This window comes from Silurus aristotelis, assembly GCF_946808225.1.
Source record: "Silurus aristotelis genome assembly, chromosome: 1".
Lineage (NCBI taxonomy): Eukaryota > Metazoa > Chordata > Actinopteri > Siluriformes > Siluridae > Silurus > Silurus aristotelis.
The window spans coordinates 38665035-38690591 of NC_139574.1; the positions used below are offsets into that span (position 1 = coordinate 38665035).

Consider the following 25557-nt stretch of genomic DNA (forward strand, 5'->3'; position numbering starts at 1 on the left):
TCGAATTCATTTTTATCTAAAAAAAACAACAAACAAACAAACAAACTGTCAGTTATAAACAAGAGAATAAACACCAAACCAAACCTACAGTCTTAAACAGAAAAACATCAGTATGAGTGAACTACAATCAGTTTCTACTCTGAAATGTTGAAAGATTGTAAAACATACAGGTTTAAAAGATCTTACATTTCTACATTTCTCAGTACAGAAATAAAGTTAACAAAAAGCACAAAACAGTCTAAAACGTATTCAGAATAACTATATATATAGCAAAGCTACTTATCAGGTACCTAATAGACAGTAGTAGATGAATAGTTATAATGTTTATCAGTCGCTGCTGCTGCTTTTATTGCTTCTGTGTGTTTGTTTGATGGTTGTCAAGGAGATACTAGAATTTTGATGATGACGTCATAGAAACGTTTTTGCAGTATCACTCTGGTCACATGACCAGTTGGACACATGAATCACAGACACTTAAATCGCAAACACTATAGAAATATTATTTTAATACAAAACTAACTTCAAATATCAATAAGATAAAAATAAAAATGGTCCTGAATCCTGCATGTACACAAAACAGACCATTCATTCATTCATTAATTTTCTCCCGCTTATCCGTAATTCGGGTCGCGGGGGCAGCAGTCTAAGCAGGCCCCCGCCTTCGACTGCTGCCCAATCCTCACAGCACCGACCCTTACGGTCCCTCCTGCAGGTGGTGAGCCCACGGGAAGGCGGCCCCACGTCACTCCGACGTCACGGACCTTGATATTTCCCTCGTAAGGGACCAATGAATTCCATTTAAAATGCTTAAAAATGGTCCTGAATCCTGCATGTACACAAAACAGACCAATGAATCCCATTTAAAATGCTTTCAGTGATTCTACATCCTGCGCCTGATCTACACTGTGTGGACAAATGTATTGAGTCTAAATCTGACTAAAAAAATTAAGATTAAAAAAGCGATAATATTTCCAGAAATGTTGCAGTGAGCAGAAATGGACATTTCGGCTAATGGTGTAGGAGACATCATCATTAGCCTCATGCTAGCCGTGTTTGCTAGCGCTGTTTTTGTGTTAGCTAGTTTCTTAGAAAATTTTACTAAAAGTTGATCAAAAGACAAATACATTCGTTATTAAGACCCTTATAGTTTATTTATAGCGCACTAAATGCAGAATATTTAGACCGACGATGAAAACTATTGAAGCTAAGATTATTTAGCTGGCTAATTAGCCTAGCTCAGTGGTTCTCAAAGATATGACAGGTGGGGCGCAATGAACGGCAGGATTTATTTATTTATTTGTTCTTCATTTATTTGTGACATTGACCACAAAAAAACAAGCATGTAATTCAGCACAAGCAGACAAAAAAGGTAGATGGTAGGAGCTTAAACCAAAAATTCAGCCTTAAAGAAAATATAACTGTTTTATCCTGTTCCTTTTGCCACATCTCATCTCTGAGACTTTTCAGATGTTGCTACACTGAAAACTAAATACAGATCTCAGCTCAATATTGAACATGACTTGAAAGTGACAGTATCAAGTCTACAACCCCGTTTTGAAAAGATTTATGAAATGATTTTGCTCTATTTTGCACAGACTGCAAAGTGACAGAAAGTCCAAGAGATAACACAACTACACCTTTATTTTCTCTATTTTTGTTTTTGATGCTAGTTGATGTTCATTTAGAATTGGATAGTTCAATAAATTATTCATTTTTTAAACTTAAAGAATTTCATTATCCTTTTTTGAGGTGACGGAGGACAGGTGGGTTTAAAAATCCACCCCTCTGAAGTGGTAAATGGCAGAAAAAAATTGAGAATCACTGCATTAAAACACAAACAGAAGTCACATTAGTACAGAATGGAGCATAAAGCACGTCCTGATAGTGCCGCTAGAGGGCAGTGTGAGACTGAGAGTTGAGGATGTGAGCTGTGTGAAGCTGGAGATCAATAGTCTGTTAAGGGGTGGGAAGAGGGGAAAAAAAGGGGAAGGAGGGACAAGAGAAAAAAGAGAAAGAAAAAATAGAAAAATGGAAGAAAAAGAAAGGAAATGGAAAAATGATGGACATTTGTTATGGTTTTAGCAAACTGCCTTTTTATCTGCTTCCCAGGGAGAATCTCTGATGTGAATGAAGCCGGTTCGAATCTTACCTCAGACACCGCTGAAATCCCCTTTTATACGTCATTATATGATAATATGATTATATGATAATGACATATAAAGGTATTTTTAAATTACATAAAAGTGCAGGCTGTATAATGGTGGGGGTGGAGGTAGAGGGCACTACAGCAGTAGGAGTGGAGTAAAGCAGGTGGAACAATTAAATACCATATTTGGATCCAAATGAGGTTTCTTAATGAGGGACTTAATAACTGCTAACTTGAGGGATTTATGGACGTGACCTAAAGATAGTGAGGAGTTAATAATATTGAGAAGAGGCTCACCAGCTGTATGTAACACTTCCTTCAATAGATGAGTTGGAATGGGATCTAACTGACATGTTGTTGATTTAGCTTTGGTAATAACATCATACAGCTCTTCCTGTCCTGTACATGTAAAACAGTGTAGTTGTGGAGTTGTAGGTGAGATTGTGTCAGGAGATGCTGTCAGAGGTTGGACCGCCACAATTGTTTTTCTAATGCTATACATTTTTTCAGTGAAGAAATTCATAAAGTCGTCACTACTAAACTGTGATGGAACACATTTTTCAGATCCCTGATTTGTAGTTAATTTAGCTACTGTGGTAAAAAGGAACCTGGGATTGTTTTTGTTGTTTTCTATGAGTTTGTTTAGGTGTTCAGCTCTAGCAGCTTTTAGCGCCTGTCTGTAGCTGAGCATACTGTCTTTATACGCAATTCTAAATACCTCCAATTAAGTTTTCCTCCATTTTCTCTCCAGATTACGTGCTGTTCTCTTGAGGGCATGCGTATGACTATTATACCAAGGTGCAGGTGCTTGTTCTCTAACCTTTTTTAACCGGATGGGGGCAACAGTGTCTAATGTGCTAGTGAGGATAAGGTCTATGTTGTTAGTCATTTCATCAAGATTATTAGCAGTTATGGGTTTAGTGAGGAATTGAGATAAATCAGGCAGGTTATTTATGAATCTGTCCTTAGTGGTCTGAACAATAGTCCTACCAAGTCGATAACGTGGTGAAACACGGCTAATCTGCTCTACCGGTAGTGTGTACAGTATGAGGTAATGGTCAGTGATGTCATCACTCTGAGGTAAAATATCTATATCAGTGATGTCTGCTCCGTGGGATATTATTAAGTCTAGTGTGTGGTTAAAACGATGAGTTGGTCTGGTGACGTTTTGTTTAACCCCAAAAGAGTTTAATAAGTCGACAAATGATAATCCTAGAGCATCGTTTACATCATCTACATGAATATTAAAATCTCCTACAAGCAGCACTTTATCATTGTGATCATCTCATTTACAATCAGTGCTTTGGGTGCAAGTGATCTGATGTTTCAAAAGACCAAACTTTAGAACTTTTTGGTGTTTGTTTATCTGGCATTTTTCAGTTTTAACTGCAATAAGATTATTTCTGGATCTTGTGTATTTAATTCTTGGTTTTACTACATGAGGAATAGATACGGTTTCTATAAACTGGACTGTGTGTGAACTTGTAACTATTTGGTTTGTTGTATAAATGTTCTCATAGTCGTAAATTTCCTGATGTCTTACCAGTCAGATGGTGTGAAGTATCCTAGAGATGTTATCTGATAGCACTGCTGCTCCAACTCTGCTGGGGTGCAGGCCATCAGGGCGGAAGAACCTCGGACGCTCCCAGAAACAGTTCCAGTTATTAATAAAGAGAAGTTTGTGCTCTCGACACCATGACTGTAACCATTCATTTAGTGCAAAGAGTCTACTAAACTTCTCAGCCCCTCGCTGGTAAGTGGGAAGAGGTCCTGACACTATGATCCTCGTTGTGGGTGATGTGCTGCGTTCCGTCTCCACCAGGATCCTGAAATCCCTCTTTAAGATCTCCGTTTGCCTCAGCCGGGTGTCGTTCGTTCCGGCATGAAGAACAACCACTCCGAAGTTCTCGTTCAGGATCGCGGGTACCTGCGCAGCGACATCCAGAACATGAGCACCAGGAAAACAGCGAGTGTGCACCTTACCTTTGTCTCCGGTAGCGCGGACATGCCGGACGATGGAATCTCCAAGAATCACAGTATGGCGTTCCTTCTCGCGGAGATTTCATCCATGGTTTCATCCACATCATGACCTGCCCCCATCCTGCTGCCACCTAAAAAGATAAATAAATAACAACAATCTGCACTTACTTTATCTTTAATAAGAATTTACAGTAAATACATTTACAAATAAATACATAAATAAAATATAAAAATAAATAATAATAAATTGGCAATTCACACAACAAACAAATTAAATACATTTTTCAGTATGCACACACACACACACACACACACACACACACACACATACATTTAAATCGCTATCTCTCTAATCACACTTAATTCCTGCAGGATTAATTACAGGTTGGGTGACCTCTAACCTCTCGTGTGGTGCTGATGTTCCTCCTCAGAAGTCCGTCTGCTGCCTGAAGTCTCAGCTCCACCCTCTTCAGGTCATCAGACTTCATCAGGGCTGTCAATTAAACAAAACCTATGTTTATCTACACTTATGATACCAGGACGAGAAAAAACCCTCTGAAGATGTTCTTCTTAAAGGCAACATTTGTGCTGGTTTAGAAATAAAACTGCATCAAGTCTACCCACCAACACACTGCTTTTTACAGCACAAACACAAACACTTTTCTCTTTTCTGATCAGACGAGCTGCCATTTGAGTTCACTGACAATGTTCTTATACTAACAAATGAAATTGATCACAGTATGATTTTTAACCCATATTGATTATTGCACATTTTTAAAAGCCCTCTGTAACAACCAGCCAAAAATATGCCGAGTCAAGCGATTAGATCAGACATAAACAATAGTATTTCAAAGCAATTTTCAAGCGAAATGATTTCATAAAATAACTATGCTGTCACTTTTACTCAGCTCTTCTATTATTATTACTCAAGTAGTAGAAAATCTACTGCCCACTGGATCCTGTTTGGTCCAGATCTTCCAGTGGAGTCTAAATCTAGTGTGCAGCCAACAGCTCACCTGCTCAGTAATGAAGTTGTTCCCATCCACGGTTTCAGGAAGAAAATCAGCCCAGCTCAGTTTAGAGTCCCTCCATAAGGCCTTCACTTCCTTTTGGCTCTAAAGTGAAGAAAAACACAGCAATGACTTGAACAAAAAAGAACCTTTTTCAACTAGTATGACAAAATACTTTCCTTTTTTCAGTCATATTCTATAGAAGATCTCACAGCTCACCATTTGTTTGCAGAGAAGGTTCAATATTTCTGCAAATAATATGCCGGCTCTTTCCACAGGAAGTAGTGGTTTGCTAAATTCACTGGAATTCACAAGAAATCAACAATTAAAAACAAACACCAACTTCCTTTCCAGCAAAAAATGTATATGTATAGTCTCAAATGTAACTGTAAATACATGAATAATTCTCTCAAAGAGATTCCTCCTTCCCGAAGCACAGGATTAACGAGCTCCGCTATGTACTGCCATACATAAGGAATGTCAATCGCCATATCATCTGCTATCTCGAGGGTTTCTGAGAACCTGTGTAAACAAGGATAGGTAAGAAAATGGGGGAAAAGAGAGCAAAAAAAAACACAGACAAAAGTCTTAATAAAGGATTCTGATTCTCATAAAATTCTCTAAAAAATGACCAAATGTAAACGCAAGTGTATTCATAATAATGCTAACAATAACCCCATTGGGTGTAAATACAGTGAGGAAAATAAGTATTTGAACACCCGGCTATTTTGCAAGTTCTCCCACTTAGAAATCATGGAGGGGTCTAAAATTGTCATCATAGGTGCATGTCCACTGTGAGAGACATAATCTAAAAAAAAAAATCCAGAAATCACAATGTATGATTTTTTAACTATTTATATGTATGATACAGCTGCAAATAAGTATTTGAACACCTGAGAAAGTCAATGTTAATATTTGGTACAGTAGCCTTTGTTTGCAATTACAGAGGTCAAACGTTTCCTGTAGTTTTTCACCAGGTTTGCACACACTGCAGGAGGGATTTTGGCCCACTCCTCCACACAGATCTTCTCTAGATCAGTCAGGTTTCTGGCCTGTCGCTGAGAAACAAGGAGTTTGAGCTCCCTCCAAAGATTCTCTATTGGGTTTAGGTCTGGAGACTGGCTAGGCCATGTCAGAACCTTGATATGCTTCTTACAGAGCCACTCTTTGGTTATCCTGGCTGTGTGCTTCAGGTCATTGTCATGTTGGAAGACCCAGCTTCGACCCATCTTCAATGCTCTAACTGAGGGAAGGAGGTTGTTCCCCAAAATCTCGCAATACATGGCCCCGGTCATCCTCTCCTTAATACAATGCAGTCGCCCTGTCCCATGTGCAGAAAACACCCCCAAAGCATGATGCTACCACCCCCATGCTTCACAGTAGGGATGGTGTTCTTGGGGTGGTACTCATCATTCTTCTTCCTCCAAACACGTTTAGTGGAATTATGCCCCAAAAGTTCTATTTTGGTCTCATCTGACCACATGACTTTCTCCCATGACTCCTCTGGATCATCCAAATGGTCATTGGCAAACTTAAGACATGCCTGGACATGTGCTGGTTTAAGCAGGGGAACCTTCTGTGCCATGCATGATTTCAAACCATGACGTCTTAGTGTATTACCAACAGTAACCTTGGAAACGGTGGTCCCAGCTCTTTTCAGGTCATTGACCAGCTCCTCCCGTGTAGTTCTGGGCTGATTTCTCACCTTTCTTAGGACCATTGAGACCCCACGAGGTGAGATCTTGCATGGAGCCCCAGTCCGAGGGAGACTGACAGTCATGTTTAGCTTCTTCCATTTTCTAATGATTGCTCCAACAGTGGACCTTTGTTCACCAAGCTGCTTGGCAATTTCCCCGTAGCCCTTTCCAGCCTTGTGGAGGTGTACAATTTTGTCTCTAGTGTCTTTGGACAGCTCTTTGGTCTTGGCCATGTTAGTAGTTGGATTCTTACTGATTGGGGTGGACAGGTGTCTTTATGCAGCTAACGACCTCAAACAGGTGCATCTAATTTAGGATAATAAATGTAGTGGAGGTGGACATTTTAAAGGCAGACTAACAGGTCTTTGAGGGTCAGAATTCTAGCTGATAGACAGGTGTTCAAATACTTATTTGCAGGTGTATCACACAAATAAACAGTTAAAAAATCATATATTGCTATTTCTGGATTTTTTTTTTAGATTATGTCTCTCACAGTGGACATGCACCTACGATGACAATTTCAGACCCCTCCATGATTTCTAAGTGGGAAAACTTGCAAAATAGCAGGGTGTTCAAATACTTATTTTCCTCACTGTATGTGTAGAAACTCCTCGATAATGGATTTAGAGCGTTTCTCCATTTCCTCCTCTGATAGCGCAGGCTTGTTTGTAGTCGAGTCTGGCACTGTGTCGAGTTTTACTGAAACACAAGAGACATGATGTGTCATGACTAAAAATGCTGATGCATTAAACTGAATTAAGTTTCAGGAACAACACCTACAATCACAACCTGCTTTGAATATTTTCACAACATGAACACAGGAGAGAGCTGAAAAAGGACACAGACTACATTCACTACAGACTCACCTGATGCTCCGGATGTGGCTCTAGCGCTAGTTTCTCCATTGCAGCCGTTCTTCCAGTTCAGCCGTCGTCCCCCGAAATTCCGTCCCAAATAAATCTTATCATCTGCTGGTAACTACACACAAACACAATTCAGTTTAAATATTATTGCTTCTTATAAACCTGGTAGAAAAACGTGTACTTTAACAGATTGCCAGTTTTGAAGTAGAATTCCATAACATTACTTAAATTGTGTGAATTGTGTAACTCGAGTAATTCGAATACAAAAAAGCATCGAGGCAAAAAACTTGGCTTAGTCTATTTAACTACACACAGAGCACCGTGTTTCCCCATGGACCATTCTTACTGATGCACCACCCGCTAAACTCTGAACAGGTAACACAGAAGACACTGCAGAATGAAAAATGGAAGAACGGGAAAAAAATGTTTCAAAAGTTTTTTATTAAAAGAGGAATAAAGCAGCTCTCCTATAGCTCTAAATCCACAAACATTTGGGGGATTTCTAACGCTTAGTTCAGGCAACTCTTAAAGGTTAATACTTTTCAACTACGTAAATTGTTTCACCAGCAGGTTTGAGTTCATCTACATCTCAAGCTTTAAATGCTGACTGAAATAGTTCAAGCTTGCATTTGAAAAGCATGTTTCTGCACATGTAAAGTCAGTACCTTGTTGATTTTAGGGATCTTGTTGGGGTCTATTGTAATGTTCATGCTCACAGTGTTCATGGTCTCATGACTCGGAAATACTGTAGAAGAAACAAGAAATAACAACAAAAAGTTGCAGTGCATTGGTTAAGTGCTGTGAAAAGAAAGGGGACTAAGCTGTAAAAAGGATTAGTCTAGAACACATATGCCCTCTATAACCTCGCCTATTCATGCCCATGGATCGTAGCTTTTCTTGAACTTTTCTTTGCTCCTCCTGCTCCTAAAATTTGGCATCCATGTGGATATTTTCAATGGTCTTCGGTCCTTCTACAACTCTCCGTGATACCCAGTTGTGCTGAAACGAGGAATCGGACACGTCATTCACTGTTTTCTTATCATTTCATTATGTACTACTGTTAAATATAAGCACGAATGCACATCTAGTAGGCAAACAAACAAGTTCACTGACCAGGCGCAGGTCAATGACGTCCTGGAGCATGAAGTGAACACGTGATGAGGTTTTTTCCCTTCACAATTCCTTCCATCTTTTTAAAGTACATATCCATTTGTACCTGAAGGAGGAATAAAATTAGGCAACAATTCAGCAGTCGTGCTCCAATACCTATTCTACTGTTCCAAAAGTTCCAATAGAAGTACTTTAGGAAACATGTTTAATAGAAGATATTTACAGCTCTCAGACGTGACAAGTTGTTAAAAGCAGATGTTCACTGGCGTTTCATAAACATTTCATCGGTTACACTTGGAACAGCTGTTCGAATATTAAACAACAGGAAGCACACTTTTTATGTAATATAGCTCTAGCAATTTCTCCAAGCCTCTTTGTATTGGTCTATAAATTATAAGCAAGTGCTCTGTTAACATGTGCAATGAAAATGCTCTACAATGGCGTCTTTGGTTGTTTACCTTGGCCTTCTTAAAGTCCATCTCTTTGCCGGCGGTCGTGAGGAGAATAGAGAGGCACTCGAGACTTTCCTCGTCATTTTGTTTCAGCAGTTTTACCACGCAGTTATAAATGATGGACTCGGTCAACATCCGCAACTTAAACAGCTCCCCGATGAACTTGACGTTACCCTTGGTTTTTCTGCGAGCTTTGTTTTTCGCCTCCTCCAGCTCGTCCTGAAGCCTCTCACGATTACTGTCCTCAATCGTTATAATCATTAAAACTAAAAAATACAAATATTACACATGAAGATACCATAGAAATTTTACAGAAGGACGGGTTCAAGCCTGATAACAGATTATCCACTTGAAGCTTCATTTGCAAATTCAGTAGATTTTTATTTTATTCTGTGGGAAAAATGAAGAAAAAAGCCCTCTTGAGAGAAACGATGCTTACTGAAACAGCTGCTTCCAGTTCCTGCTGTTTTTTCTCAAGGACATCGTTGCTCGTTTTGTCCTTCTCAAACTCTTACTGACACTGGTTTAGCAGCAGCATTCAAAAATTCACATTGCTTTTGGGTTTTTTGGCTATGGGCACATTTAACTAAAAATCAAAATAAGAAGAAAATTCCACAGTCAGAACACACAACATCAGCAACACACAACATCAGCACGACTGTATATAAATAATATCTCCATTCAACACACCGATTTATTGCACAGACAGCGAGTGTGAAATGTAAATCTTTCTGCAACGACAGTGTGCAACTGCAGAGTCATGTGCTAACCTCAGTTTTTTGTGTTTCAGGGTCCTCTGTGGAATTCCTTCTTTTCATGGAAGGCTTCCAGGCATCCTCAGCCTTCTTCATCTCCACCTCTTCATTCATAGGCACATTCAAGAGGAACTTGCAGGGTGGAGGCCCCCTCCAAATTGCATTCGGCTGCTAAAAGGGCAAACGTTATAAAGCCAAAAAAAAGAAGGCAAAATATTTGAGATATTACTGATATCATTTATATATTACTGATGATCTGTGAAACAATATTCCTTATTTGGTTTTAAATAAAGCCCCCATGTCAGGAGGCTTACCTTGTGTAGCACCACATCAGGTATGGGTGGAAGCCCCTCTGGCTTCTGCACACAATCAGGCATGAACTGGATGCTCAAAAGAAAGTTTCTACTATATTGTATCCTCTTATTCTCCATCTCTGGCTCTGAGGAAGGAACGAGCAAAAGCAGACATGAAAAGTAGTGAAAAACATGATGAAGTGTGTGAGAAAACGTTACTCATGACTCGATTACAATGAAAGTCAAAGGGCAGTTGTGGGAAAAAGGAAGGATTATGTGAGATTTTTATACGGCATTACCAAAAGATAATATTGCATATTGAAATTTAAAGATGTCTAATTCTTTTATTTGTAGAAAACGTATTTAAAAAGTACGGGTCTTATTTCTAAAAGTACGGATTTGTTCTTTCAGGCTACTTTTGTAGTCAACACCGTTTAACATGCACAACAGTTTAACAATTTGCAATACGTCTTAATTAAAACATGTTGGAAAATGCTGGACTACACGTTTAATTTAGTCACATTGTAAAAGATTTTGACCAATTAAAATCCAGTGCAGGGACAGCGACGAGCCCTTCCCCGAGCAAGATGGCGCCGGTGAGGTCGGCTGCCGTCACGACTGCTCCGGCTACGTTTTCTCTTTTTTTGTTTATTTTATACTTTTATTTAAGTAGTTACACTTCCATCTACACAAGATGGACATCATTAGATATGACAGAGACACTCTTATATCTATTGGTGTACAATGCACTCACCTTTCGCCGTTTTTAAACCCGGACCCATGCTGGCCGAGCGAGATCCTGAGGGTGAACAAAGGACGCGACCCGTACCGGCGTCCGCGAGGGAAACAAGCCGGCGTCAGGAACAGGCTGAGGGCACGCGCACACCGCGCTCCCTCACCTAGTATCCTGTTAGCCAACGTCCAGTCACTGGAGAACAAGCTCGACGACCTCAGGGCAAGGGTCAAGTCAAGACATTCGGGACTGCAACCTTCTCTGCTTCACCGAGACATGGCTGAACCCAGCGGTACCGGACCACGCCATCCAGCCGGCCGAGTTCTTCTCGGTTTACCGCATGGACAGAACACTGGAGTCGGGGAAGTCAAGAGGAGGTGGAGTGTGTCTGATGGTGAACAACCACTGGTGCGACAGCGCGAGCATCGTTCCTCTTTCACGCTCCTGCACACCAAATCTAGAACTACTGACCATCAAATGTCGGCCCTTCTATCTACCTCGGGAATTCAGTTGGGTCATTGTCAGTGCCGTTTATATTCCACCTCATGCGGACACGGACACTGCAGTATGGGATTTACACAAGACAATAACTCTTCACCAAACACAGCATCGGGACGCTGCGCTCATTGTGGTCGGAGATTTCAACAGTGCCAACCTCAAGCGCGCACTCCCGAACTTTCATCAGCACATCACCTGCCCTACCAGGGGCGAAAGAACACTGGACCACTGTTACACGCCATTCAAGAACAGCTACAAGGCACAATCACGTCCACCGTTTGGGAAATCGGACCATGCCGCCATCTTCCTCATGCCTGTTTACAAACAAAGGCTGAAACAGAAAGCTCCGGTTCAGAGGGAGGTCGCGTGCTGGACTGACCAATCGGTGGCCGCTCTGCAGGACGCTTTGGATGACGCAGACTGGGACATGTTCCAGCGCAGCTCTGATGACGTCAACATGTTTACGGAAGCGGTTGTGGGATTCATCGGGAAACTAGCTGATGATACAGTGCAGAAAACCACTATCAGAACGTTTCCCAACCAGAAGCCGTGGGTGGATAAAACTATCCGCGACGCTCTGAGATCCCGCTCCGCTGCCTACAACACGGGGCTCGCCACCGGGGACATGGACGAGTACAAGGCTGCGTCTTACAGTGTTCGCAGAGCGGTGAAGGAAGCAAAGCGGCGCTACGGGAGGAAACTAGAGTCACAGTTTCAACATGGTGGCTCTAGGAACCTGTGGCAGGGACTAAGAACAATAACGGACTATAAAACACCATCTTCTAAAATGGTGAATGCGGACGCTTCTCTGGCAGACGAGCTAAACACCTTTTACGCTCGTTTCGAGGCTGCAGCTAACCACGCTAGCGGCACAACCAGCGTGCACGCCGAGAGAGCCGGAGAGGTAAACACGTTTACCATCTCGGAGCATGACGTGAGGAGGGCTTTCAAGAGAGTGAATACCAGGAAGGCAGCAGGACCAGATGGCATCACAGGCCGGGTTCTGAAAGCCTGCGCTGACCAGCTAGCACCGGTGTTCACTGAGATATTCAACCTCTCACTGGAACAGTCTGTTGTCCCCTCATGTTTCAAACAGTCCACCATTGTTCCTGTCCTAAAGAAACCCCAGCCCGCCTGCCTTAACGACTACCGCCCTGTAGCCTTGACCTCAGTAGTGATGAAGTACTTCGAGAGACTGGTCAGAGACTTCATCACTGCATCACTACCAGACACACTGGACCCACTACAGTTTGCGTACCGTCAGAACCGCTCTACTGAGGACGCCATTGCTCATCTTCTCCACACCACGATGAGCCACCTGGACCAAAGAAATGGGAATTATGCAAAGATGTTGTTCGTGGACTACAGTTCAGCGTTTAACACCATAATTCCCTCCACACTCACCTCTAAGTTGGAGGTCCTGGGACTCAGCCAGCCGCTGTGTCAATGGATCTCTAACTTCCTGACAGACAGACCACAAGCCGTACGGGTGGGAAAACACACCTCATCCACCCTCACCCTCAGCACTGGCGCCCCCCAGGGTTGTGTTCTGAGCCCCCTGCTTTACTCAATGTACACACATGACTGTGTGGCCACTTCCAACTCCACCACCATCATCAAGTTTGCTGACGACACTGTTGTGGTGGGTCTGATCTCGAACAACGACGAGACGGTCTACCTACAGGAGGTTAAAAACCTGGAGAGATGGTGCCAGGAGAACAACCTTCTCCTGAACGTCAGCAAGACTAAGGAGTTGATCGTGGACTTCAGCACAAAGCGGGAGCGGTCATACCAACCTATAAACATCAGCGGGACCCCAGTGGAGAGAGTGGACAGTTTCCGGTACCTTGGTGTTAACATCACACAGGATCTGTCTTGGTCCTGTCACACCAACACCCTGGTGAAGAAGGCCCGGCAGCGTCTGTACCATCTGAGACGCTTAAGGGACTTTAAACTTCCCTCTCAGGTGCTTAAGACTTTCTACACTTGCACCATTGAGAGCGTCCTGACGGGTAGCATCACTTCCTGGTTCGGGAACAGCACCATGCAGGACAGACGAGCCCTCCAGAGGGTGGTGCGTTCAGCTGAACGTACCATCCACACTGAGCTCCCTAACCTGCAGGACATCTATAGCACGCGGTGCAGGACCAGAGCCAGGAAGATTATGAAGGACCTCAGCCATCCCAACAATGAACTCTTTTCTCTGTTGCGTTCAGGAAAACGCTTCCGCTCCCTGAAAGCGAACACAGAGAGAATGAGGAGGAGCTTCTTCCCGCAGGCAATCCAGTGTTTAAACCAGGAAACACCCAGGATCTAGAACTGGCCCACTCTCTCCACCATCATCATCACACTTCTCTGTACATATATTCACCTTCGCACCACGTCACTTTAAAACATATCTCACCGTTCGCACCACGACACTTTAAACTCTGGACTTGCACAGCACAGTGCGCTTTTTATTTTATTCATACCACATGGACCATATTGCACCATATTGCACATGGACACTTTACGGACCTTTACACCACACCATACCGCACACGGACACTTTATGGACAACCCACCACAATTGCCTATTGTTTACATATTGTTTACATTTTTATTTTGTTTACATCTTTCACTACACACTGTTTACTGTTTATATGTATATTTGCTCATACATTATCCTTTTATATATCTATATATTTATATATCTTTATACCTTATATTCTTTTATTTTATTTATTTATTTCATTTTATTTTATTATATTTAATTTTATTTTATTTCAATAGCCTTTCTTATACCTTATAGTTATTTATCTGCCTCCTTTTTTTCCCCCCATCCTATTCCCTCAAGCCGGACCATCGTACAAAACATTTTACTACATGTCGTACCCTGTATGTATGTGTATGTGATGAATAAAATTTGATTTGATTTGATTTGATTTTAAACTCACCTCTCTGAGCGATCGGGAGTCGTCAGGACGAGGAGCTGTGTCTGTTTCGGCTCATCAATGGTGAATAGAGCAGAAGCTGGAACCTCTGGGGGCACGTGCACAGGCTCTGTTTTATCTGGCTTTGGTGTGACGGCTTGTGCAGGACCGGGCTCAGCTGAAGAGGTAGACTTTTCAGCGCCATCTAATGCAGCAGATTTTACTAAATAACTCTAAAGCTGTTCATCTGTAGACAACAGAGACAGTAGTAATTAAATCACAGACTAGACGAGTCAAAAATCGAAAAGAAAATTATAATTGAGGCTCATATACTCAGTAAATGAACCAGTACTGAAACAAAGAGTAAGCACACGCACCGTTTTCCTCTTCCTCTTGGTAGATGGATGTTGCTGCAGTGAAGGGACCATTGGGAATGGAGTCTGGTTGTACACGGCCTGATCATTATAGTAGAACATCCCTGCAGCCGACACTAATAAGAACAGTATCAGTTTCAATTAAAGACCAACATGTAAGCTGTGAGGATCATAACATCCTACAAGAAAACCAGGCTTTTTGTAAGGATGACTGGAAAGGCATGATTAACTTACCATTTGTTGGGGTAGTAGGTCCAGGGAGTACAGTGTAGCATGTATTGAATCCTGTGGGATGGACTGAGTACTGCTGAGGAGGCACCACATGTACTGGAGCACTGTAATAATACTGTAACACAAACAGCATATAAGTTTGGCATAAAAATCACAAAAATGCTAAAGCTATTTGAAGGTTAACGTAAACAGTATTTGAAACTTGCAGCTATAAAAGGACACACAGAGACAAATTCAGAGCACCAGGGTACACACATGACCCCTGACCTTTCTCACAACTACATCGAACAACCTCCAAGTCTCTACCATGTCCCTGTGTGCCTCATTACATATAGCACAGTTAGGTATGGTAATGTGGGTGAAGTAATGTGGGTGAGATAAACTCAGGCAATGCAGGAGGGAAAGACAGGGCAGAGTGAGGGAGGAAGTGCAGGCCAGACAGGGGTGGGATTTTAAAGTCAGGCTAGGAAAGGTAGGTAGACCGTATTTCCTGATTAGCACACATTAGCATACAGATATCATTTTGGTCAAAACTCAGTAATGATTTCGTTCAAATAGAGTTAATAGAGTAAGTAGTTTCATTGATTTGTACAATTCTGATATACTTCATGAATAACCTTCACTCTGTTTAATCAAATCAGAGCTGTGTCCTTTTAGAGCGGTTGCCAGTTGCGCTCACATTCCTCTATATGGACATTCATTCCTCTTCGTTTAGTTCCCTTAAAGACAGAGGAAGTGATCAAGGGGTTTACAAAATGAGGCCGTTTGGCTGCCATAAGTAAAATCTAAATGAACAGTGTGTTTAGGTGATGAGGAAGTGATGGGCTTTAGTTTATTCTGTGTGAAAAACAGTGTGTTTGAACTGTACATTACCAGCATTTGTTCTTCTGGAGAACTTGCAGTCATGTTCACCACCACAGGAACGTAGGTCCCCGAATACTGTTGATTAGAACAACGTGAAAATGTCTGTCACTACATGTGACATCATATTTAATGTTCTCTCTTATACTTGCTCAATACAGATCTAGAACATATACAGAATATATATTTGTCAATATTTAGTGTAATTGAAGAAATGAGAATGCAATATTTCTGTATGTTGTTGCAGTTTTAAAGTGAACATTCCTACTGCAGTAAACAAACGTCTGGTCTCAACAACGGCCTTCGATTCAATAGTGGACTTACAATGTTTGCATGTTACTATGACAGCATGACATTTGACTATGACGTTTCATTGGTGGATTAAAAAGATTGTTGCACCAATCAGGGATGCTACGTCACAGAGATGGTGATGGCGCGACTCTACATGAGCTCCTGTAGTGTTTCTCTGTAGAAACACACACCCGGGTTAGAGGAGAGCGCCCCCTGCTGGACTTTTGTTTGGTAAGCTTTCCAGTCTATTGATTATTGCTGTTTGTTTCTTGTCTTTCTTCTATCTTATTGTGTACAGGCCACAAATACGTCGTTTTCCATGCTAAGAGCATCTTTTATTCGTTGATCCATTCCCTGGTATTACTCGAAGCATTAGTGCCCCCGTATGGCACTCATCAGTATTACTGATCACTGCTAGTGATTGGAAGATGGCCTCATTTCAGGGACTTGGTTCTTTAGATCATTTCGTTCCTTTGATCAGAAATAATATAAAATGGTACATTTCCAATAAGCAGATACCCATACACACGTCTACATACACGAACTCTGACATTAGTTCCAATAATGAAAATATGACAAGGCAGCTAAAGGACAAATGATGACAAACAGAATGAGTAGCTCACCCTCATCTCTTCTGGTCCGTATCGTTCATTCCTTAATCACGTGACTCCCATAATTATTGTAACAATAACATCAAGATTTGGACAAAAAAATAAAAAATACTCGCACAAGAAGATTCATGACATGAACCTTTTTATAAACCGAACAAAATAAAAATTCTGCCATGCAAATGCGTTAACACGATTAATGCTGTTGATAAGACCCAATACTTGAGGGACAAAATGTGCTTCCTCAAATCTCCACCTCCACCATCTTCACCTGGCATCCGTATCAGATCTCGAATCGGCCCATTTATCATTCCTTTCAGAAAATATACACAAAGTGCCCGTCACAAAGTCGTGATTGTGAACATCACATCAGCTTAGATAACGTCTCATGTAAAAAGTCCACCGCTAAATCTTTCAATCGGACTGATTTGAATCGGAATGACAGGATCGCGGGTACCTGTGCAGCGACATCGAGAACACGAGCACCAGGAAAACAGCGAGTGTGCACCTTACCTTTGTCTCCGGTAGCGCGGACATGCCGGACGATGGAATCTCCAAGAATCACAGTATGACGTTCCGTCTCGCGGAGAGGGGGGAAGCGGTTCTCGGTCGAGATCTCGAAGGCCGGTGGTGGTGGCGGGGGAGACGTCCTGGACCGGGGCTTGGCTCGTGTCTTCTGCTGCTGCAGCATGCAGTGTCCGTGGGCCTGGGCAGAGAAACACGCGGAGTTGAGGTGCTGGGAGCGTTAGATTCAACCCGGGAATTTACCTGGGACGAGTGAGCGTCCGCCCGGGATGTTTCCAGTGCCGCTTTCCGCTCTCGCAGCTGGGCATCGAATAAGTCCTCACCTGTGCTCAAAGGCAGACACACAAAAAAGGAGAGATAAATAGTAAAGTTTGTTTAAAAACACAGTCAAACACAGGAAGCTACGTCACAGGAAGCCTGCAAGCAGAGAGTCTCCTTTCCACGTCATGACCTGCTCCCATCCTGCTGCCACCTAAAAAGATAAATAACTAACAACAATCTGCACTTACTTTATCTTTACAGTAAATACATTTACAAATAAATACATAAATACAATATGAAAATAAATAATAATAAATTGGCAATTCACACAACAAACAAATTAAATACATTTTTCACTACAAAGTCATTTTCCTAAAAACAGATCTTTCTTGCTTTGTTTGTTGCAAAGTCATCAATTACATCATCGTTGCAAATCTGACCAGCACTTGTATGGTTGATGTTTATGACAGCGAGGCTGCTGAGGTGCTCTTGTGACATGGTGGATCTCAGGTATCATTTGATTAGTTTCAGTTTTAAAAAGCTTCTTTCTGCTTCAGCTACAGTCACTGGAAGTGTAAGACAAAGTCTTGTAAAAAAAAAAGCTTGTTCACGTGAAAGAAAAGTGTCAATGATTTTTTTTTTGCTTTTAAGTGTAGAAAAAGTTCAGAAAAAAACATAAGTCGAGTAAAATCTCAAACCAAAGGCAAATCTCATCTAATTAAGCCACAAGATGTTTTGCATGAAAGTTTTTTTAAAAAGATTTTCACTTTTTCTATCAGTAACTACACTAATAAAGGAGAGGTAGAGGGAAGATTTAAACAATTCATAACAGCCCCCAAAATACTTATAATTCTTATTATTATTATCATAACTGCAGTAACACACACACACACACACACACACACACACACACACACACACAGCTGCATTATTACATTTAAATCACTATCTCTCTAATCACACTTAATTCCTCCAGGATTAATTACAGGTTGGGTGACCTCTAACCTCTCGTGTGGTGCTGATGTTCCTCCTCAGAAGTCCGTCTGCTGTCTGAAGTCTCAGCTCCACCCTCTTCAGGTCATCAGACTTCATCAGGGCTGTCAATTAAACACAACCTATGTTTATCTACACTTATGATACCAGGAAGAGAAAAAACCCCTCTGAAGATGTTCTTCTTAAAGATTGAAATCCGTATCAGAGCTCTTTTATAGAAATATATATATGACTGTATAATGCTGCTGCCATTAGGACTTTATTTCACATCACATGAATCTGCTGCACTTGTGAGTGAATTTGATTCGGACTTTTCTGATAAGCGTCTCTAATAGATCAGTGTAATTATTATAATATTAACGCTTAGTGGCGTCTCACCGTCCAGACTACAATTATCTCATACATACAACTGAGCATATCATTTAAACTCACACCTAGAGGTCGACTGATACAGGATGAACAATATATGTTGCTGATTTCTTTTGTCCGATATGTTTGTCCAAATAAAATCTCTACAAATTTAAACCTATTTTGTAATGACACTGAATTGAAATAAAAAAATTAATAAAAAATCTTGTGACATGAACAACTCATATTTCTTGTCCACTTATTACACTATTTATAACTTTTAGAATAAACTTTAAAAACTGGACCAATATAAAGTTTGTTCACAAACTTTTACTAAACTGAGTTTATTTATATGATCATCACCATTCATTACATCGCATTACCTCTGTCTTTGTCCCGCTTTTCTTCTTCTACACTTTTTCTTCTATTTTATTTAATTTGTATTGTTTTCCAGCACAGTAATGTGATGAATGTAAATACTGTTATGTTTGCATCATTATGCTATAAAACACATATTATCCCATTAAGTTCTGAGCATGCGCAGAAAGAACCGGAGACATGACAGCGCAGCGTTTTTTACTCGTTTACTCTGCACACTGCAAACACACCCACATGCAGCACGAGAGCGCCCTCTAATGGCTATCAGATATTATAACATTAATGCAATGTTACCAATGTCACTATGACCATTATTAATTTAGGGGCTTCAGGAAAGTCTGCAAAGGAAACAAAACTATACCAACCTTTTCCGTTTGTCTGAATCATTGCACGAAACACATTAACAAATCCGAAAACACAGCGACAAGTCAGACAAACCGGAAAAGGTAGGTATCGTTTGTGAATGGAAAATTATCACCTGTCATTCACCTGTATATCTTGACTGACAGGTGTCTTGTCCAATGATCGGTAAGTTTACATTCACAAACTATACCTACATTTTCCGGTTTGTCTGACTTGTGTTTTTGGATTTGTTAATCTGTTTTGCACTTCTCACACACACACACACACACACACACACACACACACACACACACACACACACACACACACACACGTGCTCAGCTCTGCTCGGTGTCTTTCTCCTTTTTCTCCTCATCACCAGTCACTAAAACAGAGCACACTGATTAGTCCCATCAGCCACAGATCTGCTTCTCACCGCTCGTTTCCCCCCGGCTCCACCCTCCATTCACCAACCGCCGCTCGTGCACGCACCCGCTGCTCCATCCAGCAGTAGTGTTCAGGTGTTGTGAGGTGAATCCAGTGTTAACCCTGTCAGAATAACTGCTGAAAGATCATCCACTTTCTTGTGCCAATCCATGTGATTAATTATAAAGTACAGATGTTTAAGTGAATCAGGTTCTGCCCCACATTAACTGTCAGCTATATTGCTTTCAGAGCTCAAAATGAACAAAGCACTAAAGCTGCAAGAAAATACCTCAACTTCAGTTTCTGTCAAAATCCTTTTCTTTAAGGACATCAAACATCACTGACTTTACTAAAGTGGATTTTAAGAAAAAAAATACCATCATTGAATGCTCTCTGTGATGAAGAGACATTAGACATGATTGAAATTCAAAATCTTTATTTATTTAATAGTGTTTATTGTGTCTCGCTGTAGTGAAAGTGTTCAGACGCTCTGTTTCTCTTGTCGTCTTCTTCTTTTTCTATTTCTCGTTTTCTTTTGAAGGTTTTTTTGTCTCAGCTGAGCAACAATTTCCTCCCATTGCTCTCGGACCCTCATATAATGTTCTGTTTTATTCTCTGAAGTCTTCTTTTCTTCCTCACAGAGATTCTGGGTATCCTGGAGCCCCCTGTTGGTCTGAAGCTGTAAGTTGTTCCTCTCCTCTATGTCAAGTTTAGATTTCTCTCTTTCGTCCTCTTGTTTTTCTTTAAAATCCAACGTGGGCTCAAACTGAGCAACACGTTCCTCCAGTCGCTCTTTCTCTCTGATTAAATGATCTTTCTCCTGCTCTGCACTATTTTTCACTTTCTCACAGTGATTCTGAGTATCCTGGAGCTCCATGGTGGTCTGTTCCAAATTTGCCTCAGGCTGAGCAACATGTTCCTCCACTTTCGTTTGTTCTCTCGTCCAGCTCTCTCTCTCACATTCTACAGTATTCTCCAGTTCCTTATGGATTTTCAGGGAAGACTGGAGCTCCATGGTGGTCAGATGCAAAGTGGCCTCAAGCTGAGCAACACGTTCCTCCAGTCGTTTTTGTTCTCTCGTCCAGCTCTCTCTCTCACATTCTACAGTTTTCTCCAGTTCCTCATTGATTTTCAGGGAAGACTGGAGCTCCATTGTGGTCTGTTCCAAAGTGACCTCAAGCAGAGCAACATGTTCCTCCACTTTCTTTTGTTCTCTCGTCCAGCTCTCTCTCTCACAGTCTACAGTTTTCTCCAGTTCCTCATGGATTTCCAGGGAAAACTGGAGCTTCTTGGTGGTCTGATCCAAAGTGACCTCAAGCTGAGCAACATGTTCCTCCAGTTGTTTTTGTTTTCTCGTCCAGCTCTGGCTTCTCTCAGTTATATCCTGTTCCTGCTGCTTTCGCTCAGAAGCCAAAGTAGCCTCCAGCTTTTGCACCGTCTGTAGCAGAATGGCTTTCTCTTCTTTCTCTTCTGTTATCTTCTCTATCATTAGAAGAGAAAATGCATCCAAGTCTTTCTCTACTTTCTCCATGTGTTCCAGCTTCTCCTTTATTTCAGCAATCTGCTTAGTTTTCTTTGTTCTTCTGGTTTGAAAAAACTTTCTCAACCTTCTGAAGAGCTCCATGTTTATGCCTCTTTACTCACAAGCAAAAACCTCGGAAATGAGAGAAACAGAGACGCGTTCCTAATTATAGACGTTGCCTTACTGTGACGTCACAGGGAGATGCCCCGCCCTCCGTCTGTGACGTAACCCGGTCTCTCTTAACCGGACTATGCGCATGCGCACATTACAGAGGTAAAGAGCGGATAAAATATCATGTCTTCCCAGCTTTTCTGTTGTTCCTGAGAGAAGAGCGATATTACAGTCATAAATAAGATAAAAACGGCTGTAAACTGTGTATAAAGCGAGTGAATCCGAGTTGAGAACCGGAAGTTGACCGGAGTGACTCTATGAATGTTGCAGAATCATAAATGACCAGTAGGTGGCAGTGTGATGTGTATTAGAGCTCACTGTCACAGCAGGTAATTAGAAGTAGTGGAGCTCTAATGACATCATTAATAGCCAGGACAAGACACACAGCAGTTTGGGATTCTTTTATTGACTTTATTGATTAATTGATTTGGAGTATGATTGTGTTTCTGATCAAAGTAAGTTCATGTGTATGGAGTAAAAACAACCTGTACATTTCTCACTTCCAGACAGTATTATGAGATGTTCATCTGCTGGAAGTTCATGTTTAATGCTGCATGTTTTATAGGATTTATGAGCTGGAAGAAATGTCCAAACACCTCAATTCAACACTGAGTGATTTTTGTAGTTTGGTAGACTAAAATTAAATACAATAAAAAAGTTATTAACTGAAACCAATCTGAAATAAAACTTCAAAATATAAAGAATCAAAATAAAAACTATCAGTACATTTAAAATTATAACAATATATAACAAGAATAATAATATTATTAGTTAAATGCAGTGCAGTATTACAGCCGAAATATTTTAATTTTAATTAACTTTAATTACACATTTATAAATATTAGGGCTTTTACTGTGTAATAGATTAAAAACTAAACCGACACTTAAATTAAATACCACCATAAAGTCATAATTTACTGCAATGAAATTGAAAACATCAAAATACAACAAAAATAAATAAAAATGACTATTAATATGTTTAAAACTAGAATAAATCTGGTTCAGACAGTTAAATACAGTGCAGTATTACAGCCTTATTTCATGTTCATTTTATAAAAGCAGTTTGTGATTATAATAATTATATATATATATATATATATATATATATATATATATATATATATATATATATATATATATATATATATATATATATATATATATACAGTGAGGAAAATAAGTATTTGAACACCCTGCTATTTTGCAAGTTCTCCCACTTAGAAATCATGGAGGGGTCTGAAATTGTCATTGTAGGTGCATGTCCACTGTGAGAAAAATCCAGAAATCACAATATATGATTTTTAACTATTTATTTGTATGATACAGCTGCAAATAAGTATTTGAACACCTGAGAAAGTCAGTGTTAATATTTGGTACAGTAGCCTGTGTTTGCAATTACAGAGGTCAACCGTTTCCTGTAGTTTTTCACCAGGTTTGCACACACTGCAGGAGGGATTTTGGCCCACTCCTCCACACAGATCTTCTCTAGATCAGTCAGGTTTCTGGCCTGTCGCTGAGAAACACGGAGTTTGAGCTTCCTCCAAAGATTCTCTATTGGGTATAGGTCTGGAGACTGGCTAGGCCATGCCAGAACCTTGATATGCTTCTTACAGAGCCACTCCTTGGTTATCCTGGCTGTGTGCTTCAGGTCATTGTCATGTTGGAAGACCCAGCCTCGACCCATCTTCAATGCTCTAACTGAGGGAATGAGGTTGTTCCCCTAAATCTTGCAATACATGGCCCCGGTCATCCTTCCCTCAATACAGTGCAGTCACCCTGTCCCATGTGCAGAAAAACACCCCCAAAGCATGATGCTACCACCCCCATGCTTCACAGTAGGGATGGTGTTCTTGGGATGGTACTCATCATTCTTCTTCCTCCAAACACGTTTAGTGGAATTTTGACCCAAAAGTTCTATTTTGGTCTCATCTGACCACATGACTTTCTCCCATGATCCTCTGGATCATCCAAATGGTCATTGGCAAACTTAAGACGTGCCTGGACATGTGCTGGTTTAAGCAGGAGAACCTTCCGTGCCATGCAGGATTTCTAACCATGACGTCTTAGTATATTACCAACAGTAACCTTGGAAACGGTGGTCCCAGCTCTTTTTCAGGTCATTGACCAGCTCCTCCCGTGTAGTTCTGGACTGATTTCTCACCTTCCTTAGGATCATTGAGACCCCACGAGGTGAGATCTTGCATGAAGCCCCAGTCCGAGGGAGATTGACAGTCATGTTTAGCTTCTTCCATTTTCTAATGATTGCTCCAACAGTGGACCTTTTTTCACCAAGCTGCTTGGCAATTTCCCCGTAGCCCTTTCCAGCCTTGTGGAGGTGTACAATTTTGTCTCTAGTGTCTTTGGACAGCTCTTTGGTCTTGGCCATGTTAGTATTTGGATTCTTACTGATTGTATGGGGTGGACAGGTGTCTTTATGCAGCTAACGACCTCAAACAGGTGCATCTAATTTAGGATAATAAATGTAGTGGAGGTGGACATTTTAAAGGCAGACTAACAGGTCTTTGAGGGTCAGAATTCTAGCTGATAGACAGGTGTTCAAATACTTTGCAGCTGTATCATACAAATAAATAGTTTAAAAATCATACACCCTGCAGGGTGTTCAAATACTTATTTTCCTCACTGTATATACAGTAGCACTGGGGTGCTTAAGTACCTAAAGGTCTACATTTAAACATATTTTTGTATTTTAAAATGATAAATTTTATTATTATTATATGCAGATTTACACATATATTCTTTCTGTGTGGTCCGGTACCAATTGACCCACGGACCGGTGGCAGTCTGTGGCCCCGGGGTTGGGGATCACTGATATAAGGAGCACAATACAACATTATTATATGAAAGGTTAATTACTATAAAGAAAATAGAAACATACACAAGAATGTTATTAACTACTTGCACGATCCATGTGGAACAAAGTTCAAAATTCTTGTGCATATAATATTAATAAATATTGTGAATGTAAACAAACATTTAGCAGTAGTTTAAAAAAAAATGTGCAAAGATGCAAATAATGTGTTTATTTTGTGTGTGTGTGTGTGTGTGTGTGTGTGTGTGTGTGTGTGTGTGTGTGTGTGTGTGTGTGTGTGTGTGTGTGTATCAGGTCAGCCTCCGAGCATAAGCACTAAATCACTTGGAATTTACTCGGTCAATAATAAAAACTCTTTGCTATAGTTGTGAGGTGAAAAAAATCCAATGTTATTTAAACTTCTCTTTAAATAACAAGTTACAGTTCAGTGGTCAGGGTCATACAGAGGTTTTCCAAGACGGGTTCCACTCAGAACAGACCTCACAAGGGTCCATCAAAGAAGTCGAGTCCTCGTGCTGTGCGTCAGGTGCAGAAGCTGCTTCAGAAAACAGACACACGTGGAGAAGAGTGGAGGTTTGGGTGGGTTCTTTAAATGTTGGTACTATAACTGGTAAAGGGAGAGAGATAGCTGATATGATGGAGAGGAGAAAGGTAGATATGTTGTGTGTTCAGGAGATTAAGTGGAAAGGGAGTAAGACCAGGAACATTGGAGGTGTTTAAACTGTTCTATCATAGTGTGGATGGAAAGAGAAATGGTGTAGGGGTGATTCTGAAGGAAGTGTACAGTAAGAGTGTAGTGGAGGTGAAGAGAGTTTCTGATAGGGTGATGAACGTGAAGCTGGAAGTTAAAGGGATGATGATAAATGTCATCAGTGCTTATGCTCCACAGGTGGGCTGTGAGCTGGAGGAGAATTAAAAATTCTGGAGTGAGTTAGATGAAGTGGTAG

At 40.9% G+C, this 25557-nt stretch overlaps 1 protein-coding gene and 2 long non-coding RNA genes across 7 annotated transcripts in view; all 3 read right to left on the minus strand.

The window, feature by feature from the left end:
* The window catches only part of LOC310724823 (uncharacterized protein), a gene marked incomplete at its 3' end in the record, with an annotated part of 83793 nt that extends 78558 nt beyond the window's left edge, over positions 1 to 5235 (minus strand). Inside the window, exons 1-4 of one of the 5 annotated variants that reach the window (XR_014533180.1) lie at positions 5143 to 5235; positions 4528 to 4619; positions 3690 to 4257; positions 1 to 16 (exon numbers count right to left, since the gene is read on the minus strand). The exon at positions 1 to 16 is cut by the window's left edge and continues 168 nt beyond it. Coding sequence is in view for 1 of the 5 variants with exons in the window: in XM_083539186.1 (XP_083395312.1) it covers positions 4521 to 4614 (94 nt within the window). Of the gene's footprint in view, positions 17 to 3689; positions 4258 to 4520; positions 4640 to 5142 lie in introns of those variants that run through there. The other 4 variants (XR_014533178.1, XR_014533179.1, XM_083539185.1 and 1 more) reach the window with 4 other exon arrangements.
* Positions 5236 to 7422: 2187 nt separating this feature from the next.
* On the minus strand, positions 7423 to 8424 carry LOC310733926. Its single transcript, XR_014535907.1, has 3 exons — positions 8362 to 8424; positions 7700 to 7811; positions 7423 to 7532 (listed from the first exon to the last, which is right to left on the minus strand). It is a non-coding gene; the product is annotated as an uncharacterized lncRNA (long non-coding RNA).
* A 129-nt stretch (positions 8425 to 8553) lies between these two features.
* LOC310725534 lies at positions 8554 to 9829 on the minus strand. Its single transcript, XR_014533392.1, has 4 exons — positions 9698 to 9829; positions 9265 to 9501; positions 8810 to 8912; positions 8554 to 8695 (listed from the first exon to the last, which is right to left on the minus strand). It is a non-coding gene; the product is annotated as an uncharacterized lncRNA (long non-coding RNA).
* Between the last annotated feature and the right edge of the window lie 15728 nt (positions 9830 to 25557).